Below are 18014 nucleotides of genomic sequence, written 5' to 3'. Positions count from 1 at the left end.
AAGAGCGCATGTGTTCATCATACTCTCAATTTGTATGTTGTTTTTTATGTTTTTTGATTTCCTTCATATTGTAAGTCATGCAAGGACTCCAAAGATGTGTAATAATCCTAGTGGTAATGAAGGCAAAAACGCATAGATAGTGAACACCTTTGATAATTTAGGTAAGTTTCAAACCATTAAGCTTACTGTCATACCAACTTATAAGTATTTGTTGATGTTGTGCCTTGTTTGTTTGCAGATAAATTCTCCAATGTAGGCTTCCCTCAAGATGATATGCACATAGATGCCTTCTGAATTGACAAAAGAACGTATTCTGTCAGTTTTGTTAAGCATGCCATTACTCCAAGAATGGATAAGAGCACATTAAATTCTATTACTATTAATATTAAATCTATTACTATTAACATTCTTGGCTTATGTGCTACAGTCTGCTTATGAATATGTTTTAGAGTAAACTCTTGTTTGTGGTACAATGGTTAAGATGGTGGTGCAAAGGAAGGGGCAACATCATGTGGAAAGACAAGGGATGGCAATACATTAGTGAAGACCTCTCTTGAATTTGAGGAGATCAGGACTCCAATAGCTGGAATAGGTGCACCTTCATCTCCTACACTTGGAGACATAAGTGGTGGAAAAGTGGACCCGATCAACATCAACCAAATCTGATCCTGAGTTGGAAGATCCTACCCCAAAGGAGCTGTGAAAATCTAAGAAAATCTCCTAGGAAGCTAGCTAACACACAAATTGGCTAAAGACTATGATGATCCCTTGTCATCCGTCTTCCCCAACCCTAGGAGTCATAAACAAGGTGTGTGTGAATTGACATGGGTTTGCCACATGATGCAATGGATAGCCCTCTTCTTTTTTGGAGTAGCCCTGCATGTGCCATGATGCTCAATGCAACTTGTAACCAATATCAGCATTTTGAACTTGTAGTTTTTTTTATGAAAAAGATTCTTATACATTTCATTTTAAGTGCTCTTGAGATTTAATTATGTAGCTAGCATGTGTAAAGTATTGGCATGTGGATAGCCTATGATGTGTCTTATGATACATTTTGAATGAGAAAGTCTATGATGTGTTTTATGATACATTTAGAATGAGAAAGTCTCATCAATCTACTTAACTAGCATGTGTACTTGTTCTTTTAAGTGCTTTTGAGATTTAAACTCTATAGCTAGCATGTGTGAAACATAGGCATGTGGATAATTTTTAATGACGCATTTAAAACAAGAAGTCACATAAGACTACTTAGAATAACAAACTTGCATATGTGCTTTCTCTTTAAGTGCTCTTGGGATTTAAACTCTGTATCTAGCACTTATAAAGCATTGGCATGTGAGTAGTCTATGATGTGTTTTATGATGCATTTAAAATGAGGTAGTACACTCCAACGTACTATCATCGTGTGTAAATTGTTGGCATTTGGAGAGTCTAGAAAAGTTCCATGTTAGAGTAAGGCTGTATTTTTTGATACATTTAGAATGTGGTTTGCAGATATGGCTCTAACATTGTTTGTCAAAGGACCATTCAACATGTGGCAAAAAAGAAAAAGAAAAGGGCCATCGTATGCCCAACTAGTTGCAGTTAGAGTAAGGATGTATTTTTTGATACATTTAGAATGTGATTTGCCAAATATGGCTCTAACATTGTTTGTCAAAGGATCATTCAAGATGTGGCAAAAAAGAAAAAGAAAAGGGCCATCGTATGCCCAACTTGTTGAAAGGCAATGGTCAAAAAGGCATAGCAAGTAATTGTCAAAATTGGGCATGGTTCAGCGTAGCAGTGATTGGTGAGGTGGCAATGTCCTTGCCATTATATATTTGGCCCACCCATATGCTTTGATCTCCTACAAGCAAGGTCTTTCCACAATCAGTTATAAAGGAGCTTCAGGCAGGCCCTGATCTTGCATATGAATGGGTTGCTTGTTCCTATGCTTGATCAACATAAGTGGTCTTTTTCTCCTCGTCAACACACAACCTATCGGTAGGTGAGGGCCCTCCATCCTAGCCAAGCAAATTCTAATATCAATTGGCTGGTGTGCATAGTTTTTGGAGTGGGCGTTCTCATGGTTTGCTACATATAAGTGGAGCTCCAAGCATTGACATAACCTTCTATGGTGTTTCAATATATGATTTCCAAACATAGACCATATATTTGCAGGGTTTCTTGGCCAAGAGAAATGTGTGAAATCCAAATTCAATTTTGCAAGGGGAAAACTAGTATCTTCAAAGATTTGGAAGTTTTTTGGATGCATGCAATATGGAGTGGAAAGCACAATGTTTTTGGATGATAGCTTCTACAAAGTAGCAAGGAACCAAAAGGGTGTTTATGCATTGGTGCCAAAGTTTGCAATGTTGTGTGATTGGAGCATGATGGTTTTCTCACTGCATTCATGATCCCATTGTCGACAAATTGGTTACAAACACACAATCAATGTGAACTGTTGCCTCGAGATGTTTTCAATGCTAGGAAGAATGAAGAGAGCTTGTATGTTATGGAAAACTTATAATCCCATAGATGAGCATTGCTCCTATGGGACTCTTAAATTTTGAGCCTCTTGTAAGTTCAATATATTTTAAACCTCTTGTATACTCTCTTCCTCCTATGGGTCATTGCTTCCTCTCATAATATTTGATTACATGTTTAACTAATATCTCAATATTCTTTTTCCCATGCAAGCTTGCCACATCATAGTTTGTCAACAATTGCCTTGCCTTTCAATATTTTTATTTCAAATATCTTGGAGCAAAAGTGATGGATCAAACATTATATCTACTATAAGGCACATCACAGTGTGCTTTATAGCACATTATAATGTATTTATACCATGCACGCAAAAAACATGCTAATCACAAATTCTATATAGCATAGCTAGTGTACTTCCAAGTACACTATAGCAATTTACAAAGCACATTATAAGATAACAGTAAAAGCACAAGGCCTGACGTTCACACAGGTTTTGGTAGATGGAGATTCGGGGGTCAATATAGACACCTTGTTCCAAGAAGAGGCCTTAATGTCGGTGAGATGCTCAAATGCGTTCTCTCCTTGATCAACCGGGGGAGAGCTAGGGGACTTCTCATGGGGAGGGGAGGTTGAGAATGGAGGTCTGTTTCTCATGGGGAGGAGAGAGATGAGTAGTTTTTTTCATGATGATTAGGGGAGGACTTAGTGATGCTGCTCATACAAGTCCGAGGAGGGCTCATGGGAGTTAGGGGGATCATGCAAGCGCTCATGTGAGTTTTGCAAAGGCTCACGGGAGTTAGGGGAGACATGATATGGGACACCCAAGGTCATCATGCAAGCAAACTGATGTCATGGACTAATACATTTGTCAAACAACCTACTCTACCAAAATTCTCATGTCCATCAGAGGAACTATCGGTACCAGAGAGGAATCAGCTTGGCACAGATCCACCTCTTCCAGCTCCGACTCCTTGTGGAGGGAGTGTAACAATTGCCGATAGAATCCATGTACCAAGTTGAGTAATCTACCCAGCAAAATCTGGATTGGTGCTTCCAAAATGCATTCCAATCTTGGCTCCCTTTGTGGATAATTTTCCCACTTCTTGGCTTGATTACAATGGAGCTACTTCGACAACCTTTGGACCGTTCCTCGGTAAGTGAAGTTTGAACTTTCCTTGTGCCATCTCCAACTCCGGTTGTACAACCGGCTCCGCAAACTGCACCTTGCGTGACCCTATGGGTGCCTTTTTGGACTAGCCAATCCAATAGCTTGTCGCCTTTCTTGGTGGTCGGCCCCTGCAGCTTTATACCCGCATGGGTGATTATACTAATCTCTGAGCATACCAACGGGTCATCCTCAACAATGTGCACCATGGAGGTACTCGGCATTTTCCTCGTCAACTTTTGCGGCTCTGCTTGTTGCCGATCCCATTCCCCTGAGCATCCAAGCATTCATTCTGCCAATGGCCTTCTCCCAAGTAGAACAAGCAAGTTTTTGGTCGCTTTTGGCCACGACTGCCACCACCGCATCCGTGACTGCGGCCACCACCACCACCGCCTCATTGGAACAAAGATTGGGGTTGCTCCTCTTGCACATAAGATGCACTCAGATCCTATTGTTGACCAATTGCTCTTTGGCCACGACCATTATAGTGGCATCCCGATGTGTTGTGGGTGTTGGTCAAGTAGATCGCACACCAATTCACATTGAGGGCGCACTCGACTGTGGAATGACTGGGATTGCGGCAGTGAGTGCACCATAAGCCTCTCAAACCTTTGACAACTGATCCATCTTGAGAAGCCACCGGACCACCCTTACCCCCTTTAGAGGCTCGTTGTGTCTTCTTCTCCCCTTCCGAGTTAGATTCCTCCATAATACTGGTTTCCTCATAGCTTTCTTCAGAGCTGTCTATCATCCAACTTCTTAGATTTTGTCAATTTCTTCTTGGTTTTGCTTTTTAAGGACTCAGAGTTCTTGGCCATCCTGCTGTGCAAAGCTTCCCCTACTCGCACTGCTTGTGCCATGACCGCTATGAGCACCGTTTGTGTCCGATCCACTGTAGCCAACGTCGTCCATAGATCCCAAGACAACCCCGAGTCCACATCCTGATCTCCCTGATCCAACTGCCGCAATCTATCTAGAGTTTGTGCAATCTTTTTCTCTTTATGAAACCGTCTCAAGAATGTGGTGCAGATGAGATCATATGTGGTGAATTGATCCACCCATACTCTGCAAGCCACCTTGATGCCTTGCCTACTAAGGTTGATTCGAACACTGCCTCCTATCGGAGCGGTACCACGGGTGGCGGATTGTTGACCGCATACACCTTCTCAAACTGTTGGACATGAGCATTCGGGTCATCGAATTTTTTTCCCAAAGACTTGACTTGACTCGCCATCGCGGCGCATCCAACGTTTGGTGCTCCTCCTCCTGATGGTACTCCTTGACCGAAGAGGTTATGAGAAGTAGCCAAAACTGCTATTCGAGATGAGGATGCACTCAAAACCCTACGTCCATCCAATGAGACCCGTACCCGCTGCCCTGACCGTAGCCTTGGTGGTGAGAGTGAATGTGAAGGCGTTCCTTGATGAAGGTCAACTCTGACCAGAGAGTCCCGAGACATAACGTCTCCATGCTCAGGATCACTCCTCCTTCATTGTAACCATGTCGTTGGTGTCAAAGGATCAGGAGGGCCTTGCGAGCGTGTTTGCATGCATGCCTACTGGAAAGATAGCAACTGCAGAATGTGCTGCCAAGACCACCAGATGAGGTTCTTCATGGGGATTTCTGCACTTGCTCGATTGTAAGCAAGGTGTTGGGGATCACTCCGCATCTGCTGGAGTTCATCTTGAAAGCCGCGAATGTGACGCCTCACCACTGTAATCTCCTCCTAAACCTCTGTCGAAGTGCATGCCAATGTGTGCAACCTTCAATGTGAAGTGCCTCTATAGTGACAGCAAGGAGAGGACGACATGAGCTCACCAAAACACCCTACTGGAAGCATTTAATCACCAAATTGTGAATCCTTTCGTGATAGTAAGAATGTGCATCGTGATCACCAATGTGTCGCGTCATAACTCAGTGTAGACACTATGAGGAATGGAGATAAAATAGCATGCACAACATCTACGGGAAGAATACAGAGAACACAAATAATAAGATCACAACACTGCGTAACGCTGTATTCTTGGAGCAAGAGCTCTCCCAACAACGTGTACAGAACAGAGATGGAATGCTAGTAATAGCATGCATACAAGAACCAACTGCCAGTTAGAGATCGTTGAAGACTCAAACCACTTGGAGGACTGAACTGCTAACCGTTGTGGGCTAACCTACCCTCGCACACCCCTCATAGTCACTGCTACTAACCCACATGGTTATGCAATAACAATGGATATGGTGGCTACAATCAAATCACATTGACTGAAGAAGACACTTCATCATCACCAAATGGGGGGTATACTCGATCAAAGCAATTCCATTCAAGCTAAAGAATGCATCGGGCACATTCCAACGCTTCATGGTCGAAACCTTCTAGGAATATATTGATTAATTTTCAACAATTTTCCTACATGATTTTTTCATAAATGTGGTGCCATAGAATACTAAGAGAAATTATGTGATTGGTAGAGTGGATTGCGTCAATGGATCGATGACATGTGTACTGAAAAAAGATGTTGATCTTGTACTCTAGGTAGATGAGTGAAAGAGATAAGAGAAAAGAGGTGAAAGAGGTGTGTGTGTGTGTGCGTGCGTGCGTGCGTGCATGTGTGTGTGTGTGTGTGGTGGTGGTGGTGGTGGATGGATCATTAAATAAAAGTGGGACGGAGAAAAGGTGGAGATGGTTTGTAAGAAGACTTGAGGAGAGAGAGAGAGAGAGAGAGAGAGAGAGAGAGAGAGAGAGTCAACCACTTCAAAGTCTGCATTCAAGTCCAATGAAGAAGAGTCAACATATTATCCAGTAGGGAAAATGCACTTCCAAAAATTCTAAAAATACCTAATTTTTGCTTTGCCCAGGCCAACAAAAAAGAAAAAACACCATCACTTTTTCCAGAGAGTGTAGACTGCCCTGACAGGAGCCGAGTCCCCTAGCCTTAGCCTTATTTCCCTGAAGTTTAAGACATCACTAATATATCATGATTATATTAGTGATATATAAATGAATCATGATAAATTAGTAACGCCGTGAAGGTTAAGACATGAGTAATAAATAGATCATGATTCATAATGCAAGTGACAGAATCGTCGTAGAGGCACTATGGGTCGACGTTTCTCCTTCTTCATCATTGGCATCGGGTATGCCTCATCTTGCACGACAAAGAGACTGCAACCAATAGAGAGTCAAACAGAAAAGGAGATACACTGCACAGGTTAGCTTCCCGCCATCTCAGAACAAGTTTGTCCTGCGTTGCACCCTTCTAGCTATAGCAGCATGTCTATGGTACTCTCATCATGGGCAACGGGCATGCCTTATTTTTTCCTTGTGCCGCTGTCCTTGGAGACACAGAGGGTAAATTTTTGTACTGATAGGCTGGGCCCTTGGGCTGCGAGTGCCAAAATTGATATTGGTAAGCACACGATCCTAGGATCGTTTTCTGCCCCTTATTTAAGGGGGAAGACCGCCAAACTACGAGGTGCGTGCATGTCTAAACGCCTTAAGCTTGTAGAAGATGTGCTAAGTGAGCCAGAAACCAGCATGGCCTGCCATTCACCTATGCTTGGAGGGCACAGTCGGACTGCCTTATACAGGAATGAAGATTGCTGTGCTGGAAATAAGGACATCCTCAGCCAGCTAGGTCCAGAGATAGATGCTGCTGCCTATGCCTCGCTTTTGAGGAGTTGCACCATTGCCAAGGACCTGATACAGGGTGAACGTGTGCATGAACACATGACAAGGGGTGGATATGCAGGGGACAGATTTCTGAGTAACCTTCTCATCCAAATGTACAGCAAATGTGGAAGCCTGGATTATGCACGTGCTGTTTTCAACAACATGGATCATCGGAATTCCTACTCTTGGAATATTATGATCGCTGCATGTGCCCAGAATGGCCATGGCAAGGAGGGCCTGCAATGGTTTGATCAAATGCAGGTTGAAGGTTTCAAACCAGACAAGATCACCTTTACCTCTGTCTTGGATGCGTGTGCCAGTGTGGCAGACTTAGATAAGGGTCGAGAAATCCATACTTCTATTGCTGGCACAGAATGGGAATCGGATGTTGCTGTGGGGAATGCCCTCGTCAATATGTATGGCAAGTGTGAGAGCCTGGATGATTCAAGGGATGTGCTTGCAGGGATGTCAATGAGGGACGTGGTCTCCTGGACTGCCATGATCACAGCCTTTGCCCAGAAAGGGTACGGCAAGGAGGCCCTTGAACTGTTTGATCAAATGCAGGTTGAAGGCATCCAGCCGAACAAGGTCACTTACATCTGTGTATTGGATGCATGTGCCAATGTGGCAGCCCTAGAAGAAGGTCAAGAGATCCATACCACTGTTGTTGGCAATGGATGGGAATCCGATGTTGTGGTGGGCACAGCCCTTGTCAATATGTATGGCAAGAATGGGGCCCTGGACGATTCGAGGGCTGTGTTTGCAGAGATGCCATTGCAGAATGTGGTCTCCTGGAGTGCCATGATCACAGCATGTGCCCAAAACAGGCATGGCAAAGAGGCCCTACAAATGTTTTGTAAAATGCAGGCAGAAGGCATCAAGCCAGACAAGATCACAGTCTTCTGTGCTTTGGATGCATGTGCTAGTGTGGCAGCCCTAGCAGAGGGGCGAGAGATCCATGTAACTATTGTTGGCAATGGATGGGAATCTGAGCTTGCAGTTGGGAATTCCCTTGTCAATATGTATGGCAAGTGTGGCAGCCTGGATGATTCTAGTGCCGTGTTTGCAGAGATGCTGATGCAGGATGTTGTGTCTTGGAATGCTATGATCACAGCATATGCCCAGAATGAGAAGGGCAAGAAAGCCCTGCAGCTGTTTCACCAAATGCAGGCTGATGGATTCAAGCCAAACAAGATCACCTTAGTCTGTGTTTTGGATGCATGTGCTAGTGTGGCAGCTCTAGAAGAGGGTCGAGAGATCCGTGCTTGTATTCTTGCCAATGGATGGGAGTCAGCAGATGTGGTGGTTGCGACGGCCCTCATTCATATGTATGCCAAGTGTGGGAGCATAGATGATTCCAGGGCTGTGTTTGCAGACATGCAGTTTAGGAATGTGGTCTCCTGGAGTGCCATGATTTCAGCCTGTGCTGAGAATGGGCAAGGCAAGGAGGCCCTACAATTGTTTGGTCAAATGCAGGCCGAAGGCATCAAGCCAAACAAGGTGACCTTCATCTGTGTTTTGGATGCGTGTGCCAGTATGGCAGCGCTAGAAGAGGGTCAAGAGATTCACGCTACTCTTGTTGGCAGTGGATTGGAGTCAGATGTGATGGGGACATCCCTCATCAACATGTATGGCAAGTGTGGGAGCCTGCATGATTTGCGGGCTGTATTTGCAGAGATATCACTGCGAGATTTGGTCTCCTGGAGTGCTATGATGGCAGCTTGTGCCCAGAATGGACTGGGCAATGAGGCTTTGCAACTAGTTGGTCAAATGCAGGCCAAAGGCATTAAGCCAGATAAGATCACCTTCTTCTCTGCTTTGGATGCATGTGCCAATGTAGCAGCCCTAGAAGAGGGTCAAGAGATCCATGCTACTATTGTGGGCAATAGATGGGAGTCAGATGTCTATGTGGGGACAGCCCTGATTAATATGTATGGCAAGTGTGGGAGCATGGATGATTTGAGGGCTGTGTTTGTGGAAATCGCAATGTGGGACAAGGTCTCCTGGAGTGCCATGATCACAGCCTGTGGCCAGAATGGGAATGGCAAGGAGGCCCTACAACTCTTTGGTCAAATGCAAGCTGAGGGCATTAAGCCAGACAAGATCACCTTCATCTGTGTTTTGGATGCATGTACCAGTGTAGCAGCACTAGAAGAGGGTCAACAGATCCATGCTGCTCTTGTTGGCAGTGGATGGGAGTTGGATGTTGTTGTGGGGACTGCTCTCATAAATATGTATGGAAAATGTGGAAGCCTGGATGATTCGAGGGCTGTGTTTGCAGAGATACCACTGCAAAATGTGATATGCTGGAGTGCCATGATTGCTGTATATGCCCAGCATGGGCAAAGCAAGGATGCCCTACAGCTGTTTGAGCAAATGCAGGCCAAAGGTGTCAAGCCAGACAAGATCACATTCACCTGTGTTCTTACTGCATGCAGTCATACAGGTCTTGTTGCTGATGGGAGGCGATACTTTACATCTATGAATAGAGACTATGGCTTTAACCCCTCGTTGGAGCATTATGTATGTATGATTGATCTTCTCGGTCGGCAAGGACTATTGGAAGAGGCAGAGGACTTGATCATTAGCATGCCATTTAGACATGTTAGCTCAGCATGGCTAAGCTTGCTTTCATCATGCAGAATTCACAGTGATGTGGAGAGGGCTGACCGTGCTGCAAATTTTGTTCTGGAATTAGATCCAAGGAATGCTTCACCATACCTGCTGCTGGCAAACGTAAATGCTAATGCAGCTACATCGTATGATGGATTGACGGTGAGAAAGGCAATGATTGATAGTGATATGAAGAAAGTGCCAGGTTGCAGTTTGTCAAGGGCATCTGCAGCCCATGGCATAGCTGCTTAGGTGGCAGCTCTGCAGCCCTGCAGCCCACAATGGCAGGTACAGCAGGTGACAGGTCAGCCACCAGTATGGAGCAGGGACACGCTGATGTTAGCCTGTATGGCGGATGATGTCAGCAGATCAGGCCAGCCCCAGTCTTTGCAGGTTGGCAGAACAGTACGGCAGCCATTCCAGGACTGCCATGTGGATGCGCAGCAGGCAGGACAGTTGCAGCAAGTACCTTACTGCCATGTGGCAATTCTGGGTTGGTCAGGGTCTTGCAGACCAGATTGGGTCACATGTGGCACGGTCGAAATCAGGGCAGTAGAGTCAGGGCAGACTCTGGCAGATGGGAGGCTACAGACTGAGTGGGCCCCTCAGCAGTCCTATTCCTATAGAAAGTGGCATTCCTCCCTCATCCCAGGAGCATCCAGGTAGCAGGAGTCCTAGTAGCTCCAGCAGCAGCAGAAGTACCATCTGCTCCAAGAGTGGCTCCGCCTCCACCCGCAGTCAGCACAACAGTTCCAGTAGCAGCAGACACAGCAGCTCCTTCAGTCGCAGAGACTGCCACAGGCCATGGACCAGCAGTAGCATTTGGTCCTCCATCAGCAGACCCCATAGCTTTCCAGGAACCCTCCTCTCATGGGGTCAGTTCTCCCCCTAGCCTCTACAGCATAGCCTCAGCCATGGAGAGTTTCATAGCCTCAACCTAGCCCTTCTGTGGGACTCAGATGCATGCCCTCTTCAATGACAGGATCAACAGTTGTATAGAGGGGTATTGCTAGTGGCGCCAAGCCCCAACATAAGGAATGAAGTAAGTAGTCAGCGTAATGATGATGTCGTCAGCGTAATGATGATGTCCTCAGTCTCTCTCTCTCTAGTTAGGATTAGGATGAGTGAGGTGAATAAAGTGTTGCATGAATTTGTTGAGAGACAAATATTGTCCTCGACAAGAGGAGATACATGCTGGGTTGTGGAGGTTGACTCAACATAGAGGAGGTAAGATATGTGCATAACACAAATTCAGTTGTTCGTGAGTTTATGAAGAGAAAGAAGGCATGTGGTGTCACTAGAGTGAGAAGATAGCCTTTGCTCTTGGGCACATTTCCCCAAGGAACTCTTGTATTGCCAGGAACTGTCATTGTATGACAAAATTCATAAGATGGTTCAGCAAAAAACTACTGAGAGGGATGCTAATCCTTTCTATCATATCAAGTATGGAGCATGCAATGGTTGGCGAGATTCTTCTCAAATGCGTATTGATAACGGTGGCAAAAGACCTTTTTCTTCTGGTAAGGATTATCAAACGGAGGTATGGTTGAGGTTATTACTGTGATTTGTTATTTTGCACGTCTCCCAAGAACAAAGTCTCTTTCAATCAACTGTGGGAAGCAATGAGATGGGGTGCAAATAAGAGGATGTCGGCTTGATAAGCAGAGATATAGTGCCACATTCATGCTTTTGCCACAATGCACTTGGCACCATTGAAGGAATTCCTCTTTGTAGACTAATTAGCACCAATTTGTTACTGTTGCAAGTTTAAGGAAAACCCATCTCTCTAAGAAATTTCCATTTCATAATTTACTTTTCTTTGTTCAATCTACATGACCAAGACATGGGATTAGCAAAGCAAATCATACATTATTGCTACATCGTCTTACATGGATTTTAGCATTGCAATGGCAAAATGTGTGGAAACCTAGTATTATGGATCAACATTTCATCACCACTATGTCGAGAGTTGCCTCACTCCATGGAATTCGGTAAGTCCCCTCACAATCAAGTTGGATCTTAAATGACTCCTTCCTATTGTAAATATTTTAAATTCCTCTTGAAGCATTCAAGAAAAAGAGTTTCCTGTTCCTTTTAAACCTAAGATCTTACTACGGTTTATACAAAGATATTGCTAGGAGATTTGAAGTTTAGTATTAAAAAGCTAACGGCTGCTAAAGTTTTTCAGTTGAGATTTGACAAAGATAGATGCAAAGTGCTAAAAGTTGAGAAAATAGCTTTTATGTTTTGACCTTTTGTGGCTAGATAATTAACACCTTGACATGGATTCTAAAAAGAAAAGATACACAATGGTCGTGAGTGTTGAAGATGTTTTGCGATAGATTTTCTTTTAGATAATGTGTACATCACAATATGTGATTCTTTGTTTCAATAAATAATAGGAATCCCTATGGGCACTAATTGTGCTGTCTTTAGCAAACTTTTATATTTTCACTTATGAATTTGAGTTTATGCAACATCCTATTTCTATCAATACCTACCCTATCATTTTACATAAGCTTAGCCAAGTTAGGCGTTTTATAGATGATTTATTTGTACTAGATGTTCTTGACTTTCAAGATTTTATGTACAAAGATGCTTGTGCTTTTGGAGGAGGAATCTATCTTCGTGACTCTTGTAAACTTAACTGTACTTCAAGAGGGGATTCTTGTGTTTTCTTAGATCTTAGACTCTCTCAATATGCCATAGGATTAGAGGTTGATATATCTGATAAACGTGGACAACCTAAATATAGTGTTTTACACATTATAAAAATGCCTCACATTGACTCAACATTTTTTATTTGGCAAAAGATAAAGTCATTTCTTCCCAATTCCATAGATTTTCCCCCCTTTATACAACTAAGGAGTCTTTTACAACTCAATATAGTAATTTATTATACAAGAGGTATAATCCAAGAAAAATAATGAAAAAGGTACGCACAATCTTAGATGACGCTTTAAAAGGTTATTATCACTAGCTTCCCTACCTTGTGATTTTGTGCGATATCCTAAAACCTCACCACAACCAATCATTACCACTATGGAAAAGTAGGCCTCTAGATGACATATATGTTTGGTGGATTATTCACATTAACTAGTGGTTGGCTATATACACCTAGAGTGGAAGGATAAATAAGCACATAATATAATTAGTGAAGTTGGGAGGAGAGTGAATAATGTCTTCTCATGTGCATTGTGCTCTATTCTCCCCAAGCTACTACTACTCTTTGGTTTCGCATAGGACAACCCTTTGATCTTTTGAAAGGCTTGCACTTTTATCTCATAAGAGTAGCATTAGTGATTAGCCAAGTTTTACTCAACTCTAGATAGTATGCTAAACAATCAACTTGAAGATTATATCTTGCACATGATTTTGGCAAGCTAGTGAAGCACTTTTAGAAAGTTTTTGAAGCCATCATGACATCACGTGTGGGGATATTGTTGGAAAGATCACTACTAAGCTTAGGAGGAAAATGACACAATAATAATAAAAATTTAAACATTTATTAATAGAAAAAGGTTTGGGTGTAGCCCTACGAGTAGTTTCCAAGCGTTAGTCTTATGGCATATCATTTGCAACTAGAATCAAACTCATAAAGACCACTTTTCTTGAACTTACCTCCCATAGCCAATGCACAAATCCATAAACCAACCTTAGTCATTGATACAATCTCCTCTACCTCCAACCCTACTAGATTCCTATGCTAAAAAGTTACCAAATTTATGCAACAATTGGCTGAGTGCAAACGTTGCCCTCTAATCAACTGCCATATAAAAGCAAGGGAAGAGAAACCCTACTATATCTCCCAGCCAACAATGATAGAACCAACCCTGCAGAGATAGAACTGGTGCTAGTGTCCAGTAATCCTTATGGCAGCATGTAGCTTGAACCAAACTCTCTTAAAGGGCGAAGGAAGCAGTTTGATTTACAAGACTGTTATAAAAAATTAAGATTCTTTTAAGAGAACTACAAAGGTAAATTTTGACAATATGAGTAGCCTACCAATAGTAAAAAAAAGCCCACTGACTCAAAGCACAATGAGAGGCATTACCACTTCGTGTGAAAAAAATCCCTTAATGATGAAAATGACCTTATTTGCTTTCCAACGCAAGAACATGGGGCATATATTGTTCACAATGCCACTTCTTTTCAACAAATTCTAATACTTGGACAATGGATTGGTCTTTTCCATGTACAACTTAAGAGAGGGAAGTGAAGGTTAAGTTGAACTTGATGTGCTGGTTGCACTCTCGATGTATAGACTCATGCGGACATTATTTTTATATTTTCAAAATTTTCATTTTTAGTTTAGTTGCCATCATAAGAAATAAAAAGTCTATTTCAATAAATGTCTTGTATATTCACCCTCATTGAAATTCAAGCAATGAAGCTTCTTCTTCTTCATTATAATGATATGTGTGCACTCCTCTCTTTTTCTTCTTGCTCACTCCCACCATCTCTGCCCTACCATGGACATTGCGAAAACCATTTGAGGTTCTTTGGGTAAAGGAATCATGATTACAAATCCACTTAATCCATTATATGCATACCATATATGCTCCCCACCATTAGAATCAATGAATCATGGTCTCTAATACAAATCATGGTCCCGCAGTATTGATATCAATGAATTGAAAGGAGAGGTGAGAGTAGCATCTAGCAACTTACAAAGTACCATACATGCTACGTTGTATGTCCTCCTAAAACTATTTAGTGGCCTCGTGAGTCATCCATGCTTCCTCTCCCACCCACCAAGTCATCCTAAGGGGACGAGGGTGACTAAAGTAGATCATGCACATGTAACATGATGTATACATGTGGCGACGTGCATGATAATCTACCATAAGCACTTATAGCACGCTAGATGTGGGTTATCTTTTGGCTATTTTCCTTATTTTCTTTCACCATCGAGTCCATTTAATTTCCCCATCAAGGAATTAACATTAGGGAGGGTCGTTAATCTGGTAGCCTTGAACTTTACATAAGTACATACCCTCACCTGACTAGTTTGAGCACCCATATTTTTCCTAGGATTATGATCATCACATCTTTTTATTTTTCTACTATTGACAAGCCACTACATAGAGCCCCAAAAACCCAATATGCACATGTAGTCCTTGTGAGTACCTTGCAATAGTAATAAATTTTTTTAACAAAGTGATTGCACATTACCATATCTATCTAGAGGGACCAAACTCTTATAACAACATATACCTTCTAGGCTGCTACATGAGCCAACCTACATGTCACCATAGGACCTCCTAGCTTGGTTACTCATGTCTATTCTCTCTTGGATATCCAAATGGGACAAGGGGATGAGAGGAGCTATATGCTACTAGTTGTTACACCTTCTATGTCTTCATCATGATCCATCCCATAACCAAGTTTCTTACCATTCAAAGCCAACATTTGTACATTTTTCATATTTGTCATTCAAAACATATTTTCCATAGGCACTAAAAGGAATAGATTGTTGATTAAATTGGATTCCATAGTTTCCTAATTAGCTCCTTAGTCAAGGATTCTTGTTTCATCATCATCCATGCCATCAGGAAGTCTCATGGTAATATTTCATGTCAAGGGTGCATCTGTAGTGTGGAGGGCTAAATATTTCACTTCAAGGGTACTTGGTGTATAGGAGGGCTAAATATTTTCTAAAGAAGGCTACAGTGATGGAAGGGTACCAAACCATTTATGATGATGGGAAGCATAGTTGTTAGTGCCATTTTAACATTACACTCCATTTTGATCCATGGATGGCCCCCCTTTGGTTACGTTTTAACCACTACTACTCTGGAATCCACATCTAAGAGGCACTATAAAGAGGGTATAAATATTCAAAGTAAGTACTAGACTATCTATATTGGATCTAGCTAAAGCATGGAGATGCTCCACTTCATGCTCGATGCCAACTTAATGTTTCATGCCTTATTGAATAAAGGCTATGTATTTGGAGTGTAAGCAGTGTGACTGCTTTGAAAGAATAGTAAGATAATTGAAGGAGATTTATATATATTTACACATTGATACAAAGTTATTATCAACCTATGGGATATGAAATGTAAGGTTGATTCCATGTCTAATGCATTTTAATACCTTGAGCCATGTTTGACCCTCTAAGATTAAGCATTTTAGAAAGGGGACATGGTGTCAAAGTGAATGGAAAATTTCCTATATTGCATCATCATTGTGCAAGATAAGTTGTATTATATTCTACATCTCACAAGCCCCAAGTGATTTTGGTTGATATTTCCTCATATCTTAGGAGTGGTGATTCCCTTTAAGCATGATATGATGGAAGGTGGTTTTATGGTTCCACCTTGGACTAACACGCATGAATGTGCATGAGTGTGGGCCCTATCATGCTTCATGAATGATGGGACCCACACCCATCATGGAGATGGACCACTTCATGCTCGATGCCAACTTAATGCTTCATGCCTTGTTGAATGAAGGCTATGTATTTGGAGTGTAAGTGGTGTGACTTCTTTGAAAGAATGAAGGAGATTTATATTTATTTCCGCATTGATACAAGGTTATTATCAACCTAGGGAATCTAAAATGTGAGTTTGATTCCATGTCTCATGCATTTTAATCCCTTGAGGCATGTTTGACCCTCCAAGATCAAGCATTTTAGAAAGGGGACATGGAGTCAAATTGAATGGAAAATTTCCTATATTGCATCAACATTGTGCAAGATAAGTTGTATTATATTCTACATCTCACAAGCCCCAAGTGATTTTGGTCGATATTTCGTCATATAGAAGGTGGTTTTATGGTTCCACCTTGGACTAACACGCATGAATGTGCATGGGTGTGGGCCCCATCATGCTTCATGCCATCACCAAGTATTTTTCCATTGGGATCCCTAGTTGTTCTCTTTCACCACCTTTCATCCAAAAATAGCTTTGGAGCATAAGTTCATGTGGAATTGCAAAGTGAGGAGATGGTCAACTTGAGTCTTACCTTGTCCCAGTTGGACTAAAATTGGCTTTAAAGTGCTTTTAATTTAGGCTCCATACCACCCACATTTCATGATTCCTAGATCTCTTACTTCATAGTGCATAAAGGTGCATACAAGAGTGTTGTCTTGAAAAGAAGGGTAAATGATGAGAAGGGGTCACACATGATTCCACCTTGAACTCCATCAACTTTCACATTTCCATCAAGTCTCATACCATTGGCTATAGGGGTCTTTATATAAAACTACCCACCCATCCTCATTCATACAAATGGGTGATTGAAAACCCTTGGTTTTGTAAGTAGATCACTCAAAAACCCCGGGGGCCCCCCCAAAGTTTTCATGGAGTGGGACACATCGATTTCATGCCACCATAAACTTTCAACTATCACTAAAGCCCTCAATGGCGCTTTACACAAATTTTCATCTATAAAAGACATTTAGACCTTCATTGGATACCACTATAAAGAGCCTAGGAAGGTTAGCCAATGTGCTTGCCTAATTCCCTCTAAAGCACATATCACATATTATTCCATGCCATCACTTATTCACGTTTTACTTGAGCTCTTTTCTAAATTCAAGTAAAGGGTAACTAGGGATCATGAGGGGGACGATGCCTTTAAGAAAAGTAGGTTGGGTTTTCACATGGTTCCACCTTGCACCTAGTTCCATCTTGCACGTGATGTTCTTTATGTAGATATGGCCTAATTATACTAGCCATCACTTTTCAATGCATGCTCCTATCATGTGCTTTCAAGGCCTATAACAAAAACCTCTTGATACATTTTTTTGGAAATTTATGAGTCCTGTAATGTGTATAAGATCAATTATATAAATGTTTCATTGTATATATGGACCTATCCTCATAAAATTTAGCAAAGTGTACCTATATAACTAATTCAAATTTCTAATCCTTTTTACCTAATTTATAATTCTATATAATGTATATTAAAGAGATATCACCTTTGTTAACTCACATGATATGATACATATATCAGGAGTAATTGTCTCATTGCATCATATATCATGTCATTGCCAAGTTTCCTGCTAGTTTCACTAGGCCAACTGGTACCTTCATCAATGAAAGACATTCAAAGCTTACATTTAAGAAAGTGAAAGGAGAAGAGAGACATGGG

The 18014-nt window shown here is 42.0% G+C and overlaps 1 protein-coding gene across 1 annotated transcript; it reads left to right on the top strand.

The window, feature by feature from the left end:
* Positions 1 to 6935: 6935 nt before the first annotated feature.
* LOC147904586 (pentatricopeptide repeat-containing protein At2g03380, mitochondrial-like) lies at positions 6936 to 10166 on the top strand. Its single transcript, XM_087391812.1, has 2 exons — positions 6936 to 8057; positions 8169 to 10166. The coding sequence occupies exons 1-2, from the start codon at positions 6936 to 6938 to the stop codon at positions 10164 to 10166; spliced, it is 3120 nt and encodes a 1039-aa protein (XP_087247938.1).
* The last annotated feature ends 7848 nt before the right edge of the window (positions 10167 to 18014 follow it).

The sequence above is a fragment of the Dipteris shenzhenensis genome, chromosome 2 (assembly GCF_047967505.1).
Source record: "Dipteris shenzhenensis isolate YYH24624 ecotype China chromosome 2, Dip_SZ_1.0, whole genome shotgun sequence".
Taxonomy (NCBI): Eukaryota; Viridiplantae; Streptophyta; class Polypodiopsida; order Gleicheniales; family Dipteridaceae; genus Dipteris; species Dipteris shenzhenensis.
Note: the sequence above shows the minus strand (reverse complement) of the source record. Positions and strands in the feature narration are given on the sequence as shown.

What these genes read in the sequence shown, in the direction of transcription:
- LOC147904586 (XM_087391812.1), top strand. Translation starts at nt 6,936, where the DNA reads ATGCCTTATTTTTTCCTTGTGCCGCTGTCCTTGGAGACACAGAGGGTA. An exon ending in CCCTGGACGATTCGAGGGCT is followed by an intron (nt 8,058 to 8,168) that starts GTGTTTGCAGAG and finishes TGTAAAATGCAG; the next exon opens with GCAGAAGGCATCAAGCCAGA.